The sequence below is a fragment of the Poecilia reticulata genome, chromosome 20 (assembly GCF_904066995.2).
Source record: "Poecilia reticulata chromosome 20, P_reticulata-male-v2, whole genome shotgun sequence".
Lineage (NCBI taxonomy): Eukaryota > Metazoa > Chordata > Actinopteri > Cyprinodontiformes > Poeciliidae > Poecilia > Poecilia reticulata.
The window spans coordinates 27129082-27148165 of NC_088849.1; the positions used below are offsets into that span (position 1 = coordinate 27129082).

General features: G+C 53.0%; 2 protein-coding genes across 8 annotated transcripts in view; both read right to left on the reverse strand.

Moving 5' to 3' along the window:
• Positions 1-19084, reverse strand: part of sugct (succinyl-CoA:glutarate-CoA transferase) — a 75042-nt gene that overhangs the window by 39464 nt on the left and 16494 nt on the right. The gene's annotated exons all lie outside the window — the stretch shown is intronic.
• Positions 913-6420, reverse strand: LOC108165934 (uncharacterized). The gene is made up of 2 exons (XM_017303159.2): positions 1607-6420; positions 913-1447 (listed from the first exon to the last, which is right to left on the reverse strand). Exons 1-2 carry the CDS (start codon positions 1978-1980, stop codon positions 1009-1011), a joined length of 813 nt encoding a protein of 270 aa, XP_017158648.2. The 5' UTR covers positions 1981-6420; the 3' UTR covers positions 913-1008.

Here is a 19084-nt window from a genome sequence, read left to right on the forward strand (position 1 = left end):
AACATGGACCCGTTGGACCCGGACTCGAGTTAATCACGTCCCATTAGCTCCCGTCTCTTTGAATGTTTGCAGTTTGTCTCTGCAGCTTGGCTGCGACTGACGATTCATCGAGTGGTTCTGGTTCTGATCCGTCCAGAACGCCTCTTCTCAACAGAACCAACTGATCAGGCCATAAATCAGCTGGAGGAGGAAGAGGAGGAAATGTTTCCTCTAGTCAGGTTAGCTCTGAATGCTCCTGGAGCCAACGTCCAAATGTCCAGAAGGTTCTGGTCCGACCCGGTCCGGCTCTGAGAACAACAGAACCTCAAGATGGAGGCTCCGGGCGCCACGGTGGCCTGCAGTGACTACACACGCCTGATGGGGGCGCTGCTCTTGCCCTTAGACAAGCATCTCTCTGGAGAACGCAGACGACTTTCAACATGCCGAGTCTGAGAGACTCAACCAGAGGAACTGGACCCGGTTCCACCAGATCCTTCGCTCCATCTCACACTGGGAGTACCGGGACCAGTGGGACCGGGGTGGACTGGGTCGGGGGTTAAAGTTCATCTGTTTGGAATGCTTCCGCCATGAATCTCCGTCTCCGTCCAGAACCCAACATCATCAGGAAGTGATGCGTTTATCGGTCTGAATCACAGCCATCATAACAGGAAGTGATGTAGAGCCTGGGTTAGTTAACCCTTTAACGTCCTCTGCTGGAGCTTCTGGGTGGCAGTTAAAGGGTTAAAGGCTTTCAAAGGGAATTTTCTCATTTCAACAGGAACCAGGAGTCTAGGGAGGAATCTACAGGAGCCCTCGAGGCTCAATAAAAGCTAAGCTTAGTCTGTAGTCACTCATCACAAGGCCTGAAAACAGAGAATATGGGAATGATTAGCATTCCCAAATAAACAGTCACGGATCATTGGGAAGGATGAATCAGGTTTCTGGGGGAATTTATTGTTTTGTTTGTGAACAGGTTGTTTTTCCACGGCTCGGGCTGCGGCAGGAACCTTAACTGGGTCTCTGCAGCAGCTAGAAGGTGATGCAGGGCAGCTTTCCGGCTCTGTGCAGGAACAGCAGAGGAGTGATGAAGCTGCTGATGATGCTGATGGAGAGGCCGAACAACGTGAGCTGCAGAATGAGAAGCAGCGACGCGGTGAGGACGGTTGGGCCCAGCACGAGGATCTGCAGCAGCTGGGTGGCGCTGTTGAACCCCAGGGTGATGATGATCACCTTGAAGGCCTTCCTCTTCATGGCGCTGCGGGAGCCGTCGCCCGGACCCGGCTGCTTCAGGACCAGCAGGACGCGGACGCTGCAGTAAGACAAGACGGACAGGAAGAGCAGGGACTTGGCTATGAAGTAGCAAGCAGAGACGGTGATGGACGGGCCGAGGAAGGGAAACATGAAGTCCAGCAGGATCAGCAGCCAGTCAAACAGGCAGACGGCCAAACGGTACCGCAGAGGTTTCAGCCTGCAAGCAGGAAGAATCAGGAAAACACTGATATGAGACCAGAAACACCTGAGACACTGAGACACCAGAACCAGACCAGCGCCGATATCTGGGTCCGGTCTGGAGGAACTCTGCCGTTCCAATAACTCTGGTCCTTCTGCAGTTCTCCCTTGAATTTACCTGATGAAGATGGTGGGATGGACCACGGCCATGTAGCGCTCCAGACAGATGCAGGTCTGAAAGAGTGGCCGAGAAATCAGCATGAGCTGCAGGAACAGCTTCAGAACCAGAACCCCGACCGCCTCGGACATCCTGAGCAGGAAGTGGAGCATCACGTAGAAAGAGGAGCAGGCGAAGAGGATCTCCGCCACGGCCAGGTTGAGGGCGAAGAGCTCCGAGGCGGCGGGGCCGCTGGACTCGCTCGCTATCATCCAGGCCACGTAGCCGTTGGCCGGCAGGCCCAGCAGCACGTTGGAGGCCAGCAGAGCCGTGATGCCGTTCAGGAAGAAACTGGAATCCAGTCCCAACGTGGAGTTGGACCCAACAGAACTCATTTCCACCAATTCTGGATGTTTTTACAGATTCTGCAGGAATTAAACCAGAAATCGTCCCCGTTATTACAGCTGCTGACTGACTTTAGCACATCACGTCTTGCGTAACCCGTTCGGTTCCAACAGTCCGAGATGATTCTTTCTCACGCCCAAATTAAAGCTCTGTCCGGTGTCTAACCTTCAGTTTACATCCGTTCTGAGTTTGGTAAAACGATGCGTCACTGAGGAACGTTTCAAAGCACGTTAAAGTTCAGGGTTTTGATCAACAAACAGGAGGATTAATGATGTGGTAAGTGTTCGGAGACGCTGTAAACAGACATCAGCTTTAAAATTTACTGAAAAATAAACGGTGTTTTTGGTTTTACGCACCTCCGTCTCACCCACTGCGTCGCTGCATCTAAACACCATCTATCCTCTGGGGGTTTTGCATTAAGAGGCTCTCCTGTTTGTAATTTGGGCTTTTCGTTTCTCGAACATCTCACCACACGCTCCTTTTAAACTGGACCCACCTGTGGATTTGCATGGCGAGCAGCGGAGTCTAAGTTTACATCTGCTGCGCTCAAACAAGCCCAGCGGAGACACGGATATGGTTTCTGTGGACAGAGGGTACGGCCACATTTGCATTAGATTTCCCTCAAAATGTAATTTGTCAGTGGAAATAATAAACTGAAGGGCAGAAAGTTTCTCCAGCGGTCCGCTGGGACGGAAAGAGGAGCTGCAACGGCAGCAGGGGTCGGATGGAGATCAGGACCGGGAAGCTTCGGCTGGTTGATGAACACCAGAAGGACAATCCTGAAGTTACTGACGATCTTTATTCAGGGCGACGATGTGGAGCAGCAAGAAGCTTCTGGGTTCAAAGGTCAAGGCCATCCCTGTCAGAACGCTCTCCCTGTGGGTGGCTGGACTCTCGCTGGGGACTCCGGCTTCCTCCCAGTCCAAACCAGCAGGTTGAGTCTGGTCCCAGTGAACTGCAGAGACTCCATCGGGTTATACTCCAGGTTAGGTCCTGAAATCAGATGACCCGGTTCCGTCTGGAGGACCAGCGCCGCGTCAGAACAGGACAGATCACCGGACCTGAGGTCGGCCCTCCAGGTCACGATTGTTTCCGGATCAGAACCACCAACTTTGTGCTGCTTTGGAAAAAAGACACAAAAATGTCTTTTTTCCAAAGACATTTGGAAAAAGACATTAACATTTAAGTTCAATGTTAAAGAATAACATTGAACTTAAATGTTATTCTTTAAGTTCAAAGAATAACATTTTTATTCTTTGAACTTAAACAGGTGGATCTTTGTGACATCGATGACTCGGACCTGAAACCACCCCAGGCTGAGGCAGCGCTGGAAGCACTGCCCCCTGCAGGTGGGAGTGAGCATCACTGACACCTCAGTTTGGGAACGTTTCCCATCAAACCCAAACCTCTGAGGATTCCTCTAAAACCCGAACCGAGCGACAGAACCAGAGCCAGAGACAATAACCGGTTCCAGAACCGACCCGACCGGCTTCACGGTGAAGAAGAACCTGTGATGTCGGGCCGTCCAGGTGCAGCATGTCGTAAACATGCATCATGTTTCTGCTGGACGAGGTCCCAGCGGGTCAGGGAGCATCTCTCGCTCATCCAGCAGATTTGCATGGCGGCGGCTGTCCATTTAAATCAGATCCATGTTGCATCATCACAGCTTCTAATGGTTACATAAAACCTCGACACGTCCCCTCCGTCTGCTGCCCGGGGTCAATGAGAGGTCGCCGTGAAGGACTCACCTGGTGCAGCGCCGCCTAAAATCACAGCTTAATGAAAACCTCTGTGATAAAGAGTCTGATGGACGGGTGCTGAATCTGATTGGTGCGGAGGGAGTCTCTGCTGGAAGTGCCAACAGGCTGGGAACTTCATCCGTTAACAGGGTTCAGATGGAGCCCGGACCAGACTTTAACTAGGCCACATTTCTGTCAGACTCAGGGTTTCGTGGCTTGTTTCATTTCCCTCTTGGAGAAAAAGCTTTTAGCGTTCAGAGACGGTGCAGAGGAGACTCTGACAGGCGATCTTCAGTTTGGACCGGACTCAGCCGAACATAAACACCTCAGAGACGTTCAGGGACAAAACCAACAGTAAATCAAGCGAACCTCAGTCCTGACCTGTTTTATGTTTCTGTCATTTTTATGCTCAGTCTGAAGCATTGCATCAGGAAAGAAACAGCAAAATTCAAACCACAAACGTTTTTACGACCACTTCAGGTGTTTTTTTGCTTTTCTGAAAAATAGTTGATGTTTTAAACTTTATCATCCACTGAGAAATGTTTACATCTAAACCTCCAGGAGGGAGGATCTCGCTGCTACATGCTAGTTAGCAGCTTCCACTTCCTGTTTATCAGAGCATCACCATCTTATGACATCACTTCCTGCCCAGCCTGGAAGTGATGGAAACAACATTTTAAAAGTTGGATTGAGTCAGACCTCCAGACCAGAGCAGCGTTCCTGAGACCCGTGTCTCCATGGAAACGCTCAGGTCGATCCGTCCGGATCAGCAGGTTCTGGTTCCACTGACCCGACAGGAGAGGTTCAGTCAGAGCTGCAGCTGAGTAGGACGGCTGACCTGGTTCTGGTTCTGGTCCAGGTCTGGTTCTGGTCTGGTTTGGACCAGCTGACTCCTCCATGGTGACTCGGCAGCTCTAAAACAGGCTGTAATCCTGTTAAGGTCCAGTTATCCAGCAGGAGGTTCTGGTTCTGTTTGCAAACATCAGACCCGACTCAGCCCCTCCCCCCGGTTCTGTTTAGCTTTCACAGCCTCAGTGTATTTAAGTTTGTCTGAAGTGGAAACTTTGGCGTGTGGAACGGTTTGGGAGACAGATTACCGCCGGGTCAGAGTGTGTGTGTGTGTGTGTGTGTGTGTGTGTGTGTGTGTGCAGCGGCCCTGTGTCTCCATGGAAACGCTCAGCAGCAGCTGAACCGGCTGGATGTGAAGGTGAAGGAGCTGAACATGGCTGACGGGCCTGAGGAGAGGAACTGATCTGCTCTGGGTCCTGATTGGCTGCTGCTCCACCAATCACAGCTCTGTGGGGTTTAAATGAGGAGCAGGATGTTTAAACTTGTTTTGGTGAGTCCATAAACATGACGCTCAGCCTTCAATTAGTACGATGCTAAAGCAGATCTCTCCTAATTATCCGCTGGTCCAAAGCTTCCTGCTGGACCGGGAAGCGGCTCGGAGCGCGGTCCCGTCGTTCCGGCCGTAATGAGAGCTGGAATTAAAAGGTGTCGTCAGCCTAATGAGCCACAGATGTGACTCCGCATTATTCCCTCTCCGTCTCCGGCCTGAAACATTTTGGTATGTTAGCTCGTTAGCTGCAGCCTGATGCAGTTACGTAAAAACACGTTTCTGCTTCTGAAAACGTCCAAAAATAACCCGGAATGCCAGCGGCAGCCCTCTTCCCCTCCTCCGGCCTTTGTTTGAGCCTCCGTCCATTCCTGATGATTATCCGTCTGTTTATCTGCCATTCTCTCCGAGTGTCACCGTTTAATTGGACCCCCTCCTCCGCTCCGCCGCTCCCCATGGGAAAGTATGCAGACACATTTTGATTTGATTATGGCTCACAAACCAAACTATGCTTCGCTGCATTCCAGCTCTGGCAAACCCGCGGAGCGAGCAGAGCGGAGCGGGTCCGATCCCAGATCCTGATCCCAAAGCGTCCGCTCTCAGCACCGCTACAGGTCCGGTCGGGTCAGCACGGGTCGTTCTTCACTCCGAGAGACGCTTCCCAAGACAACAAGGCAGTCAATGAACCAATCAGAACCAAGCTCTGGACGGAAGCAACGCAGCAGACGCCCTCTGGAGGCTGCCAGGTGAACTGCATCGATCGACTCCAAACAGACATGAATCAGAAAGATGCTGCTTCACAGAACCACAGTAAACCTGTCCACAGATCCAGAAAGAGCCGTTCACTTGGACCAATTAAAGACAAGGAAGCTTTAAACTGGAAATCAGAAAGAAATCAGGAAACCTGCAGATTGGTGAGGTGTGAACGCTAACTGACCTCTGACCTCTGGTCCTCCAAACCTTGTCTGGGTTCGGTTGAAGTGAACGCCAAGAGGACCAGAGACCGCTCCAAAAGCAGGAAGTAGACTACAGAGCAAGGCATTCTGGGTAAATCCAACCAAAGCTAACGTGTTAGCCTAGCGCCAGCAGCAGAAATGGCTCCTGGTCTTTAGCCTAAAGAGAAATCCTCCAACCGCTAAAATCCTCCATCTTGTTTCCATCTGGTGAAGAAGGAAGTTGCTCTCAGTGTCTTCAGAGGTTTTTGTGTCGTTTCCTTCAGTGGTTCTTGGTGCAGCGCCCCCACAGGCCAGGAGGGGAACAGGCTGGTTTGACTCTGAGCAGCTGGAGGTGGAGCAGATGTTCTGGTTCCAGTAGAACCGGGTCGACCGGACCGAAGGAGGGAAACCATCGTTTATCCATCACAATCTTCTCTTAGTGTAAAAGCATCTTTGTTTTGTTAAATCATTTACTGATTTTAAAATGCTCAGCCTGTCCGTCCATGTCTCGGTCCGTCCTCGTCCCGAGTCCATGTCTCGGTCCGTCCTCGTCCCGGGTCCATGTCTCGGTCCGTCCTCGTCCCGGGTCCATGTCTCGGTCCGTCCTCGTCCCGGGTCCATGTCTCGGTCCGTCCTCGTCCAGGGCCCATGTCTCGGTCCGTCCTCGTCCCGGGTCCAGAGGATGGACTGAACCTCTGGAAGATGTTCAAAGCTCTGAATGTTGTTTTAATTAACTCTTTTCTAGTTTTTATTAAACGACGGGACAAAAGTTGGTCAGGTGATGTCTGAGATCATGTGACAGTGATGGAGCAAAGCATTCTGGGTGTTTAGCCGAAGCAGAGAAACAATGAAGGTGGTGTGGAGTAAATATTACTAACCGGAGAATCTATATCAGAACATCCTTAGTAAAAAAATCTTTAAAAACCATCATTTGCTTTATCTCTATTTCATAAGAACGCTTCGCTTTTGCTGCTCTGCTCCATAAAAAAATCAATAAAGTACAAAGTTTGTCTTTGAAACATTAAAAACAGATTGAAAGGTATTAAAAAGTTCCTTTGGTATATTACACTGTTTCTCAGATTTAATTCAGCAGCTCAGACAAAGAGACGAAGGGAAAACTGGGGACAAAGTGAGTCATGGAGGTGGAAATGTGTCAAAAACTGTTAGGATTTGAGAAGAAAATCCAAAGTGGAGCAGAAAAAACAGAAAGGAGGGAGTGAAGCAAAAAAAGGAAAATAAAGGGAGCAAAGTGCAGGAAAAGGAGGAGGAAAACAGGAAGTCTCTCCCTCTCTCTGAGCACAAATAAAAGAGGGAATCACATGGAGGAGGCAGTTCCTATCAGAGTGAATCATCCCGTCTGTGTCCTCACACAACCTCCCAGCAGCCCTGGGAATCCGGAGACGTTTGGGCACGAGGACAAACATCTGCAGAGCCAGGAACCTGGAGGAGCCGCTCCAACAAACACAGCAGGTCCGACAGCGAGCTGCACATCCGACACGCAGCGCCGCCCGGCCCCTTACCTCAGCCTGATTTACCCGCCAGCTGCTGGAGGAGCGGCGCCGCAGCTGCAGCTTGCATCAGCCTGACCAGCTAGCAGGTAGACGCTAAGGCTAGCTCAGGCCAGAGGGGGCGTGGCCTCAGCTTACATTTACTGCTGGAACAGACACCACAACAAAAGCACTCCATGTCACTTCATATAGATAATTAATTAGATTTTTGTTTTGAAAATCCGAGATCTTCCCAAACTGGTGATGAGAAGTTTCCTCTTTTATCCAGTTGAGCTGCTCCAGTCCGGTTCTCTTTCCCTCCACCCAGATGTTTCAGGTCTCTGTCACACTGCCTACAAAATACTTCATTTCCCACAATCCTAATGGCTGCCAGCAGGTTGGACCAGCCAGTCGGGAACAACCAGCTCTCACCTGTTAGCGCTGCACAAAGTCATGCTATGCTACCGTTAGCGCCGACTCAGCACCTGGTACAGAACGGCTTCCTGTGTGTTACCCAACAGGCAGTTGCTAGGTAACCAAAGGGTGAGTTAGTTGATGCCTAGCCATGACAGGTTGAGGGCTGAAGTCTACATCTCCCAGAATGCCATGCGGTTCAGAGCTCAGAACATTAATCTTATCAGATGTATTTTTATGTCTGTCTGATGGAGCAGGGTGTAGGAGCTCAGGCCCGGTGCTCAGCTCCAACGGAGCTTGGGTCGGACGTCGCTCTGTTTGGGTCGGACGTCGTTCTGTTTGGGTCAGACGTCGTTCTGTTTGGGTCGGACGTCGTTCTGTTTGGGTCGGACGTCGCTCTGTTTGGGTCAGACGTCGTTCTGTTTGGGTCGGACGTCGTTCTGTTTGGGTCGGACGTCGTTCTGTCTGTTTGGGTCGGACGTCGTTCTGTCTGTTTGGGTCGGACGTCGTTCTGTCTGTTTGGGTCGGACGTCGTTCTGTCTGTTTGGGTCGGACGTCGTTCTGTCTGTTTGGGTCGGACGTCGTTCTGTCTGTTTGGGTCGGACGTCGTTCTGTCTGTTTGGGGCGGACGTCGTTCTGTTTGGGTCGGACGTCTTTCTGTTTGGGTCGGACGTCGTTCTGTTTGGGTCGGACGTCGCTCTGTTTGGGTCGGACGTCGTTCTGTTTGGGTCAGACGTCGTTCTGTTTGGGTCGGACGTCGTTCTGTTTGGGTCGGACGTCGCTCTGTTTGGGTCAGACGTCGTTCTGTTTGGGTCGGACGTCGTTCTGTTTGGGTCGGACGTCGTTCTGTTTGGAGAACCTGTCCCTCTGACTGTTGGATGTTGGGTTCCTCCAAACGGCCATCTTGTTTAATCGCTAGGTCCCTTCAGGCTGAGCAGTTTCTCTACCTGACGTATTTCTGGTATGCATCTCTTGTTAGCTGACTGGTTAGCGCGTCCTGACACGGCTCTCTCTGCGTATCTGGACTTCGTCACAGCAGCTTCTCTCTCTTTCCCAGATGTTGTGGAGCAGATTCCAGGGATTGCTGAGGTTTTCCTCCTGATTGTTTCCTGTCGTTACCCTCCTTCCTCTCGGTCCTGTTGGCCTGGTTACCGTCCACATCGTTTGCCCAGACGCTCTGCCCGGCTTCAGCAGGTGAACCAGAGGGAAACGCAGCGAGCAGCTTCAGTCCCAGAGTGACCTCTGACCTCCAGCTGAGTCGCAGTGCAACCAGAGAGTGCTCACTCCCGGTCGATGTCAGCTCCATCCATTATCCGGCTCTGCGTCAGCGCTTCCTCCTGAGGACCGCAGCGTGATGAAGAGATGGGAGGACAGGGCGGATGATCCAGATTCACGCTGGAACCAAACAACTGAATCATTTTGTTTCTGGGAGCTGTAAATCAAACTGGAACCTCGGCATTCCTGGAAAGCAGCATGGAGATGGACTGGGAGCTCCAGGTTTTTCCAGGAAGCCGAACCGGAGTCAGAGTTGAGGTGATTCTTCTTCCAGAGCGACAGCAGCGTCTTCGCCGCTCCGCCTCGCTCAGGCAGAGCGGACAACATCTGGGGAGCTTTCATGCACTGGACCGATCCCAGCAGAGGGCATTCCAGGCCTTCCAGGTTTTCCAGACTTGCAACGCAGCAGAAATGTATCCCCGAACTGCCCACAGGGCTCTGACACCTTTAATTTATGGATTCCCTCAAAGCGTCAGCGAACGTCACATCTGGGGTCTGCAGGACCGAGACTGGAGCTCCTCGCAGACCAAACAGAGGTAACATGAGTAATGTGAGGTCAAAGGTCAGGGGAGGAGCAACTAGAGGGAATAATCAGCAGCTTCTTCTCCGTGTCAACATGCTGCGCAGATCTCTGCTGCTGAATGGAGGCTGTCATGTTTGGTCAACAAATCTGAAAGTTTAGACGATCCTCAGCAGAACTTCTGTCCTGGCTGTGAAGATTAGCAGCAGCTGGAAGTGAAAGGTCAAAGTTCACGAGCGTGTCCGTTACCTCAGGAGTCACAGTCAGGTTTCAGTCTGAAACTAATCGGTCCTGAAGCTCTGAAACAATCAAACACAGCTCTCTTTTATGTCTGACGGTGAGAGAAAACAGAAAATATCAGATTTCTACTGTCTGGTTCTGGAGAAAACCAGCAGCGAGTCGGAAACTCCCGTTAACCTCACAGAGTCAACCCCAACTCCGTCGGGCTTCCCGGACCTCTTGTTCCTGGAAGACATTTCTTCTGTCGTCCAAAAGGTTCCTTCAGTTCTGAACGGTTTAGACTCAAAGACAGGACCAAAGACAGCCGTGTCCACACTGGACGGGGACATGAGCAGATGGAGAGAGGAGTCAGGAGACTCAGGTTTCACCTCACAGCTTAGATCGAGATCAAACGTCTCACACGGCCTCATTGGGACATGTAGGTTTCATCAGGCGACCCAAACACTGAGCTGGGTACCAGGTAGGACCAGCAACCAGTGACCCAACGTCAACATTGCTGACCTCAGCAACCCAGTCAGCGACCGTATGGCCCCAACAGTGACCATGATGCTCCATAACCACGTAATTGGTGATGTTATGGCCCTACTGGTGACCTTAAAGGTCTTACTAGTAGTGCCTTCTCCGGGTCAGGGGGGTCGTCCTGCCTCAAGTGGAGGAGTTTAAGTATCTGGGGATCTTGTTCACAATGAGGGAAGAAGGGAGATCGACAGGCGGGTTGGGGCAGCGTCTGCCGTGAAGCGGGCGCTGTACCGGTCCGTCGTGGTGAAGAGAGAGCTGAGCCAAAAAGCGAAGCTCTCGATTTACCGGTCGATCTACGTTCCCACCCTCATCTATGGTCATGAGCTTTGGGTCATGACCGAAAGAACGAGATCACGGATACAAGCGGCCGAAATGGGTTTCCTCCTCCGCAGGGTGGCTGGGCTCTCCCTTAGAGAGAGAAGCTCGGTCATCCGGGAGGGACTCAGAGTAGAGCCGCTGCTCCTCCACGTCGAGAGGAGCCAGTTGAGGCTCGGGCATCTGGTCAGGATGCCTCCTGGACGCCTCCCTGGTGAGGAGTTCAGGTCCCACCGGGAGGAGGGGAGACCCAGGACACGCTGGAGGGACGATGTCTCTCTATGGCCTGGGAACGCCTTGGGGTTCCTGGAGGACCTGGAAGTGATGGGGAGGGAAGTCTGGGCCTCCTGAGGCTGCTGACCCCGAGACCCGACCGGGATAAGATGGATAAGATGGATGGATGGATGGATGGATGGATGGATGGATGGATGGATGGATGGATGGATGGATGGATGGATGGATGGATTGATGGATGGATGGATGGATCTAGAACCATTTCCTTCCAGCCATGGTCCGTAGCTCAGAGAACTTTTCGTCTGTTTGTTTACTCAAACAGTTCAGTGATCGCTCTGGGTGAAATGAACACAGAGAAATGGATGATCTTCTGATATCGGATCATGGTGATTATAACATTGTTCCAGCAGAGGCCAGTGGACTGGTTTAGCTCGGTGTAGCTGTTGCTACGTCTCTTTGGTTTCCATGGTTTCAGCTCGTTGTAGCTGTTGTTACGTCTCTTTGGTTTCCATGGTTTCAGCTCGGTGTAGCTGTTGCTACGTCTCTTTGGTTTCCATGGTTTCAGCTCGTTGTAGCTGTTGCTACGTCTCTTTGGTTTCCATGGTTTCAGCTCGGTGTAGCTGTTGCTACGTCTCTTTGGTTTCCATGGTTTCAGCTCGTTGTAGCTGTTGCTACGTCTCTTTGGTTTCCATGGTTTCAGCTCGTTGTAGCTGTTGCTACGTCTCTTTGGTTTCCATGGTTTCAGCTCGGTGTAGCTGTTGCTACGTCTCTTTGGTTTCCATGGTTTCAGCTCGTTGTAGCTGTTGCTACGTCTCTTTGGTTTCCATGGTTTCAGCTCGGTGTAGCTGTTGCTACGTGTCTTTGGTTTCCATGGTTTCAGCTAGGTGTAGCTGTTGCTACGTCTCTTTGGTTTCCATGGTTTCAGCTCGGTGCCGTTGCTGCGTCTCCTTGCTGAAGCGTCGCTGCAGCGCCACCACTAGCTCCATGTTGTCCTCAGCCTTCAGAACCTCCAGGTTCTGTTAAACGACTCAGTAGGAGATCCGTGTGGCTGGCGGACCTTTGAGCGGACCCATAAATCTGCTGCGGCCGGCCCACACAGTGGAGCCGTCAGACGGGATCATCTGGCATTGCTATCTGCAGTGATGGATCTCCCGCTGAGCAGAGGAACATCTCGCTCACATGTTGGTTTTACTCCCTGTGCTGCTGAGTTACGATCCGCTCACTCAGCGCTAGCGCCGCTCGCCGTGATGTCACAGCCGCCATTTATCTGCTCAGCCTCAGATTCACAGCAGAGGAACAAGCTGAACGCCTTCCAAACCGCCAGAGGAAAACCACAGAGCTGGGCCTGAACCAGAACCAAGACACTGATGGAGGAGAAGACAGGGAGGCCTGCAGGTACAACCAGACCGGACCGGACTGAACGGACCCGTTTCCTCAGTGAGGGAGATTCTTCCTGAACCGCTTCATGGAACCAGGTTCAGCTTTTCCTCTTCTGCTGATTAATGAAGGACCTAAATGAATCTGCCCCCTGCTGGTCAGGTTTCTAATGAGGAAGCGCAGCAGGTCCACATGTCCCTCAGTGGGTCTGTCTTTTGTCCTCCATCTGTCTCCATCATGAAGGTCTGAGATGTTAATGGTTTTATCTGAAGCCTGTTGTGTCCACCAGAGGTCCCAGACCAGCTCCGTCTCCATCAGGCCGGCTCTCATCTGGAGCGGCGCCATGTCTCTCCGGAGCGTTGGGTCGTCATCCTGCGGTTTATCCGGGTCAGCTTCAGGTTTCTGTCAGCAGGACTCTAAATCCAGCCAATCCTGACGCAGCACTCCAACAACAACCAGGAGAGCGCCACCGCCGTGATCCAGCAGTTAGGAAAGGTGATCCATCAGCTGGAGGCACTCTGTGTTCCCCACGGCGTTCCGTACGGCATTCTGTGTTCCCCACGGCGTTCCGTACGGCATTCTGTGTTCCCCACGGCGTTCCCTACGGCGTTCCCTACGGCGTTCCCTACGGCGTTCCCCAGGGCGCTCTGTGTTCCCCAGGGCGTTCCCCACGGCGTTCTGTGTTCCCCACGGCGTTCCCTACGGCGTTCCCCACGGCGTTCCCTACGGCGTTCCCTACGGCGTTCCCTAGGCCGCTTTGTGTTCCCCGGGGCGTTCCCCGGGCCGCTCCATGTTCCCCACGGTGTTCCCCACGGCGTTCCCCAAGCCGCTCTATGTTCCCCACGGCGTTCCCCACAGCGTTCCCTACAGCGTTCCCTACAGCGTTCCCTAGGCAGCTTTGTGTTCCCCGGGCTGCTCTATGTTCCCCACAGCGTTCCCCAAGCCGCTCTATGTTCCCCACGGCGTTCCCCAGGCCGCTCTATGTTCCCCATGGCGTTCCCTGGGGGCGTTCCCCAGGGGCATTCCGGTAGATCTGGTCTTCAGCACGGTGAAGGATGAGTCCGGCTGCAGAGGAACGCCTGATAAATCTGGTGCTAATCGCACATTAAGTAGGAATCCGTCTCGCGTCCGTCTCCTTTATGTCCACCTGCTGACAGGCTGAGGACGGCGCTCCGTCTGCTGCTCATGATGGATGCCGCTCTGCCTCTCCTCTCACCTCCAGCTGGAACCGGCTCCAGGAGGCTGACAGCCGGCGGGAAGGCGACACGATCCAGACGCTAATAAAGCTTTTTCCACAGCGGAGAGCAAACAGAGCTGCCGGCAGCAGAAGGTCCAAACACGACCTGAGGAACTCCAACACCACAGGAAGAGACCCGGCTCATCCAGCAGGGGTCAAAGGTTAAACTCCTGGAGAAATCAGCCAGCTCTGAGGTGGAGCGTTGGTTCGAGGTCGGAGCAGACAGCGTTCCAGATTCCTGGAGTTTCTCTGGGTTCATGGATCCAAACGAATCATTGCAACACTAGAAACCTGAGAACGTTGTTTCAGTGCTGGAGAAGCAGCAGAACCTTCTGAACCGATCTCAACGTTTTCCCAGAACCGTCCCTAAAGACCATCCAGTCAGGAGTTTCAGCTCTGCGAACTGGTCTGATCCAGTTTACCTCTGGACCGGGTGGCCGGTTCAAATCCCGAAGAACCAGGAGCAAAACGCAACAGCATCCTGATTGAGGACCAGCATCCTGCTGTAGTTCCCATCAGCAAGGCGCTAGCAGAGTCGTTAAGGGTTGAACCCACAGCTTCCTGTCGCTGCAGGCGAAGACAGGAAGTGCAGCCGAGATGCTCCAGGTGGATTTATCCAACGCACCTCTGCTGCCAGCTGGGACAATCAAGCGCTCCTCCAGAGACAAAGCCAGAAACATCTGGGACTGAATCAGAACGACCTGAAAAGAATGAAACTGGACCATCCAGAACCGGCACCTCCAGACCCGGCAGGTCCAGAAGGTCCAGACCCGGCAGATCCAGAACCAGCAGGTCCAGACCCAGAAGGTCCAGCAGGTCCAGACCCGGCAGATCCAGAACCAGCAGGTCCAGACCCAGAAGGTCCAGCAGGTCCAGACCCAGCAGGTCCAGAACCAGCAGGTCCAGCAGGTCCAGACCCAGCAGGTCCAGCAGGTCCAGACCCAGCAGGTCCAGACCCAGCAGGTCCAGAACCAGCAGGTCCAGCAGGTCCAGACCCAGCAGGTCCAGAACCGGCAGGTCCAGAACCGGTAGGTCCAGAACCAGCAGGTTCAGCAGGTCCAGAACCAGCAGGTCCAGAACCGGCAGGTCCAGACCCGGTACGTCCAGAACCAGCAGGTTCAGAACCAGAAGGTCCAGACCCAGAAGACCCAGCAGGTCCAGAACCAGCAGGTCCAGACCCGGCAGGTCCAGACCCAGCAGGTCCAGAACCGGCAGGTCCAGAACCGGCAGGTCCAGAACCGGCAGGTCCAGACCCAGCAGGTCCAGAACCGGCAGGTCCAGACCCAGCAGGTCCAGAACCAGCAGGTCCAGACCCAGCAGGTCCAGACCCAGCAGGTCCAGAACCAGCAGGTCCAGCAGGTCCAGAACCGGCAGGTCCATGTTGGGTTATAGCAGGAGGATTTCCTCTGGAGGTAAAAAGAATCAGTTCTTCTCTGGCTGTGCTTCTCTGCAGCAGCTGCTGGGAGATCCCAGACTTTCTATCAGAACCAGAACAAAGACCCGGTTCAGGATGACGGGCTCTGCCTTCATTTCCCAGCATGCCTCACTCTGCCTTAATGAAACATCCAGGACCTCTCAGAACCAGCCTCAGTTACACAGAAAGTTGGTGGAAAACAAGTTGGAGCTCAGAGAGGCAGATGGGCCGGTCTGACACACACACACACACACACACACACACACACACACACACACACACACACACACACTCTGAGTCACGGTTTAACGTGCCGCAGCAGCAGGTGGTCTTGGGAGCTGCTGTCCTGCACTCAGATGAGCTGAGGGACAGGATGTGGACGGTTCTGATCCGACTGACGGAGCGAGCAGAACCATCCGAGACCCACCTGCAGCCTGACCTCCATGACCTCTGCAGAGCCTCCCTGTGGCTAGAAGAGCAACTGATCCAGGTCCAGATGGAGAACAACACAGGGGAGGGGCTACTGACCCATGCTGCCCTCTGATTGGCTCAGAGCAGGAGTTAGTGTGAAGGAGGCGGGGACTCACTTAACTGGATGCAACACTGGGACATGGAGCGGACCCAGTCAGAACCCAGTCAGAACCCAGAGAGAACCCAACCAGAACCCAGAGAGAACCCAGAGAGAACCCAGTCAGAACCCAGTCAGAATCCAGAGAGAACCCAGTCAGAACCCAGTCAGAATCCAGAGACAACCCAGTCAGAACCCAGAGAGAACCCAGAGAGAACCCAGTCAGAACCCAGAGAGAACCCAGAGAGAACCCAGTCAGAATCCAGAGACAACCCAGTCAGAACCCAACCAGAACCAGTCAGAACCCAGAGAGAACCCAGTCAGAACCCAGTCAGAACCCAGAGAGAACCCAGAGAGAACCCAGAGAGAACCCAACCAGAACCCAGAGAGAACCCAGAGAGAACCCAGTCAGAACCCAGAGAGAACCCAACCAGAACCCAGTCAGAACCCAGAGAGAACCCAGTCAGAACCCAGAGAGAACCCAGTCAGAACCCAGTCAGAACCCAGAGAGAACCCAGTCAGAACCCAGTCAGAACCCAGTCAGAACCCAGAGAGAACCCAACCAGAACCCAGAGACAACCCAGTCAGAACCCAGTCAGAACCCAGAGAGAACCCAGTCAGAACCCAGTCAGAATCCAGAGACAACCCAGTCAGAACCCAGTCAGAATCCAGAGACAACCCAGTCAGAACCCAGTCAGAACCCAGAGAGAACCCAGAGAGAACCCAGAGAGAACCCAACCAGAACCCAGAGAGAACCCAGAGAGAACCCAGTCAGAACCCAGAGAGAACCCAGTCAGAACCCAGACAGAACCCAGAGAGAACCCAGAGAGAACACAGTCAGAACCCAGTCAGAACCCAGAGAGAACCCAACCAGAACCCAGAGAGAACCCAGTCAGAACCCAGTCAGAACCCAGAGAGAACCCAGTCAGAACCCAGTCAGAACCCAGAGAGAACCCAGTCAGAACCCAGTCAGAACCCAGAGAGAACCCAGTCAGAACCCAGAGAGAACCCAGTCAGAACCCAGAGAGAACCCAGAGAGAACCCAGTCAGAACCCAGAAAGAACCCAGAGAGAACCCAGTCAGAACCCAGAGAGAACCCAGACAGAACCCAGTCAGAACCCAGAGAGAACCCAGTCAGAACCCAGAACCCAGAGAGACCCGTCAACCCAGTCAGAACCCAGTCAGAACCCAGAGAGAACCCAGTCAGAACCAGAGAACCCAGTCAGAACCCAGAGAACCAGTCAGAACCAGAGAGAACCCAGTCAGAACCCAGAGAGAACCCAGCCAGAACCCAGCCAGAACCCAGAGAGAACCCAGTCAGAACCCAGAGAGAACCCAACCAGAACCCAGAGAGAACCCAGAGAGAACCCAGAGAGAACCCAGTCAGAACCCAGAGAGAACCCAGTCAGAACCCAGTCAGAACCCAGAGAGAACCCAGTCAGAACCCAGTCATAACCCAGTCATAACCCAGTCAGAACCCAGTCATAACCCAGTCAGAACCCAATCAGAACCCAGTCAGAACCCAATCAGAACCCAGTCAGAACCCAATCAGAACCCAATCAGAACCCAGTCAGAACCCAATCAGAACCCAGAAAGAACCCAGAGAGAACCCAGTCAGAACCCAGAGAGAACCCAGTCAGAATCCAGAGACAACCCAGTCAGAACCCAGTCAGAACCCAGAGAGAACCCAGAGAGAACCCAGTCAGAACCCAGTCAGAACCCAGAGAGAACCCAACCAGAACCCAGAGAGAACCCAGTCAGAACCCAGAGAGAACCCAATCAGAACCCAGTCATAACCCAGTCAGAACCCAGAGAGAACCCAATCAGAACCCAGTCATAACCCAGTCAGAACCCAGTCAGAACCCAGAGAGAACCCATCAGAACCCAGTCAGAACCCAGAGAGAACCCAATCAGAACCCAGTCAGAACCCAATCAGAACCCAGAGAGAACCCAGTCATAACCCAGTCAGAACCCAGTCATAACCCAGTCAGAACCCAATCAGAACCCAGTCAGAACCCAGTCAGAACCCAGTCATAACCCAGTCAGAACCCAGTCATAACCCAGTCAGAACCCAGTCAGAACCCAATCAGAACCCAATCAGAACCCAGTCAGAAACCAGAGAGAACCCAGTCAGAACCCAGAGAGAAACCCAGTCAGAACCAGAGAGAACCCAGTCAGAACCCAGTCAGAACCCAGAGAGAACCCAATCAGAACCCAATCAGAACCCAGTCAGAACCCAGTCAGAACCCAATCAGAACCCAGTCAGAACCCAGTCAGAACCCAGTCAGAACCCAGTCATAACCCAGTCAGAACACAATCAGAACCAGAGAGAACCCAACCAGAACCCAGAGAGAACCCAGTCAGAACCCAGAGAGAACCCAGACAGAACCCAGAGAGAACCCAGTCAGAACCCAGGCAGAACCCAGAGAGAACCCAGTCAGAACCCAGAGAGAACCCAACCAGAATCCAGAGACAACCCAGTCAGAACCCAACCAGAACCCAGAGAGAACCCAGAAAGAACCCAGAGAGAACCCAGTCAGAACCCAGAGAGAACCCAGTCAGAATCCAGAGACAACCCAGTCAGAACCCAGTCAGAACCAGAGAGAACCAGAGAGACCAGTCAGAACCCAGTCAGAACAGAGAGACCCAGTCAGAACCAGCAAACCAATCAGAACCAGTCAGAACCCAGAGAGAACCCAGTCAGAACCCAGTCAGAACCCAGTCAGACCCAAAGAACCCAGTAGAACCCAAGAACCATCAGACCCAGTCAGAACCAGAGAGAACCCAGTCAGAACCCAGAAGAACAGTCAGAACCCAGAGAGAACCGACCAGTCAGAACCCAGTCAGAACCCAGTCAGAACCCAGTGAGAACCCAGTCAGAACCCAGAGAGAACCCAGTCAGAACCCAGTCAGAACCCAGAGAGAACCCAGTTCAGAACCCAGAGAGAACCAGTCAGATAACCAGAGAGAACCCAGAGTCAGAACCCAGTCAGAACCAGTCAGAACCCAGAGAGAACCCAGTCAGAACCCAGTGAGAACCCAGTCAGAACCCAGAGAGAACCCAGTCAGAACCCAGTCAGAACCCAATCAGAACCCAGTCAGAACCAGAGAGAAACCCAAATCAGAACCCAGTCATAACCCAGTCAGAACCCAGAGAGAACCCAAGTCAGAACCCAGTCAGAACCCAGAGAGAACCAATCAGAACCAGTCAGAACCCCCAATCAGAACCAGTCAGAACCCAGAGAGAACCCATCAGATCCCGAGAGAACCCAGTCAAACCATCAGAACCCAGAGAGAACCCAGTCAGAACCATTCCAGTCAGAGAACCAGTCATAACCCAGTCAGAACCCAGTCAGAACCAGTCAGAACCCAGAGAGAACCCAGTCAGAACCAGAGAGAACCCAGTCCAGAACCCAGAGATGAACCCAGTCAGAACCAGAAGAGAACCCAGTCAGAACCCAATCAGAACCCAGTCAGAACCCAG

Excerpts from the sequence above, each read along its gene's own strand:
- LOC108165934 (XM_017303159.2), bottom strand. The coding sequence starts at position 1,980 with ATGAGTTCTGTTGGGTCCAACTCCACGTTGGGACTGGATTCCAGTTTC. Across the intron at positions 1,448-1,606 it reads CATCCCACCATCTTCATCAG|GCTGAAACCTCTGCGGTACC; the intron begins GTAAATTCAAGG and ends TCCTGCTTGCAG.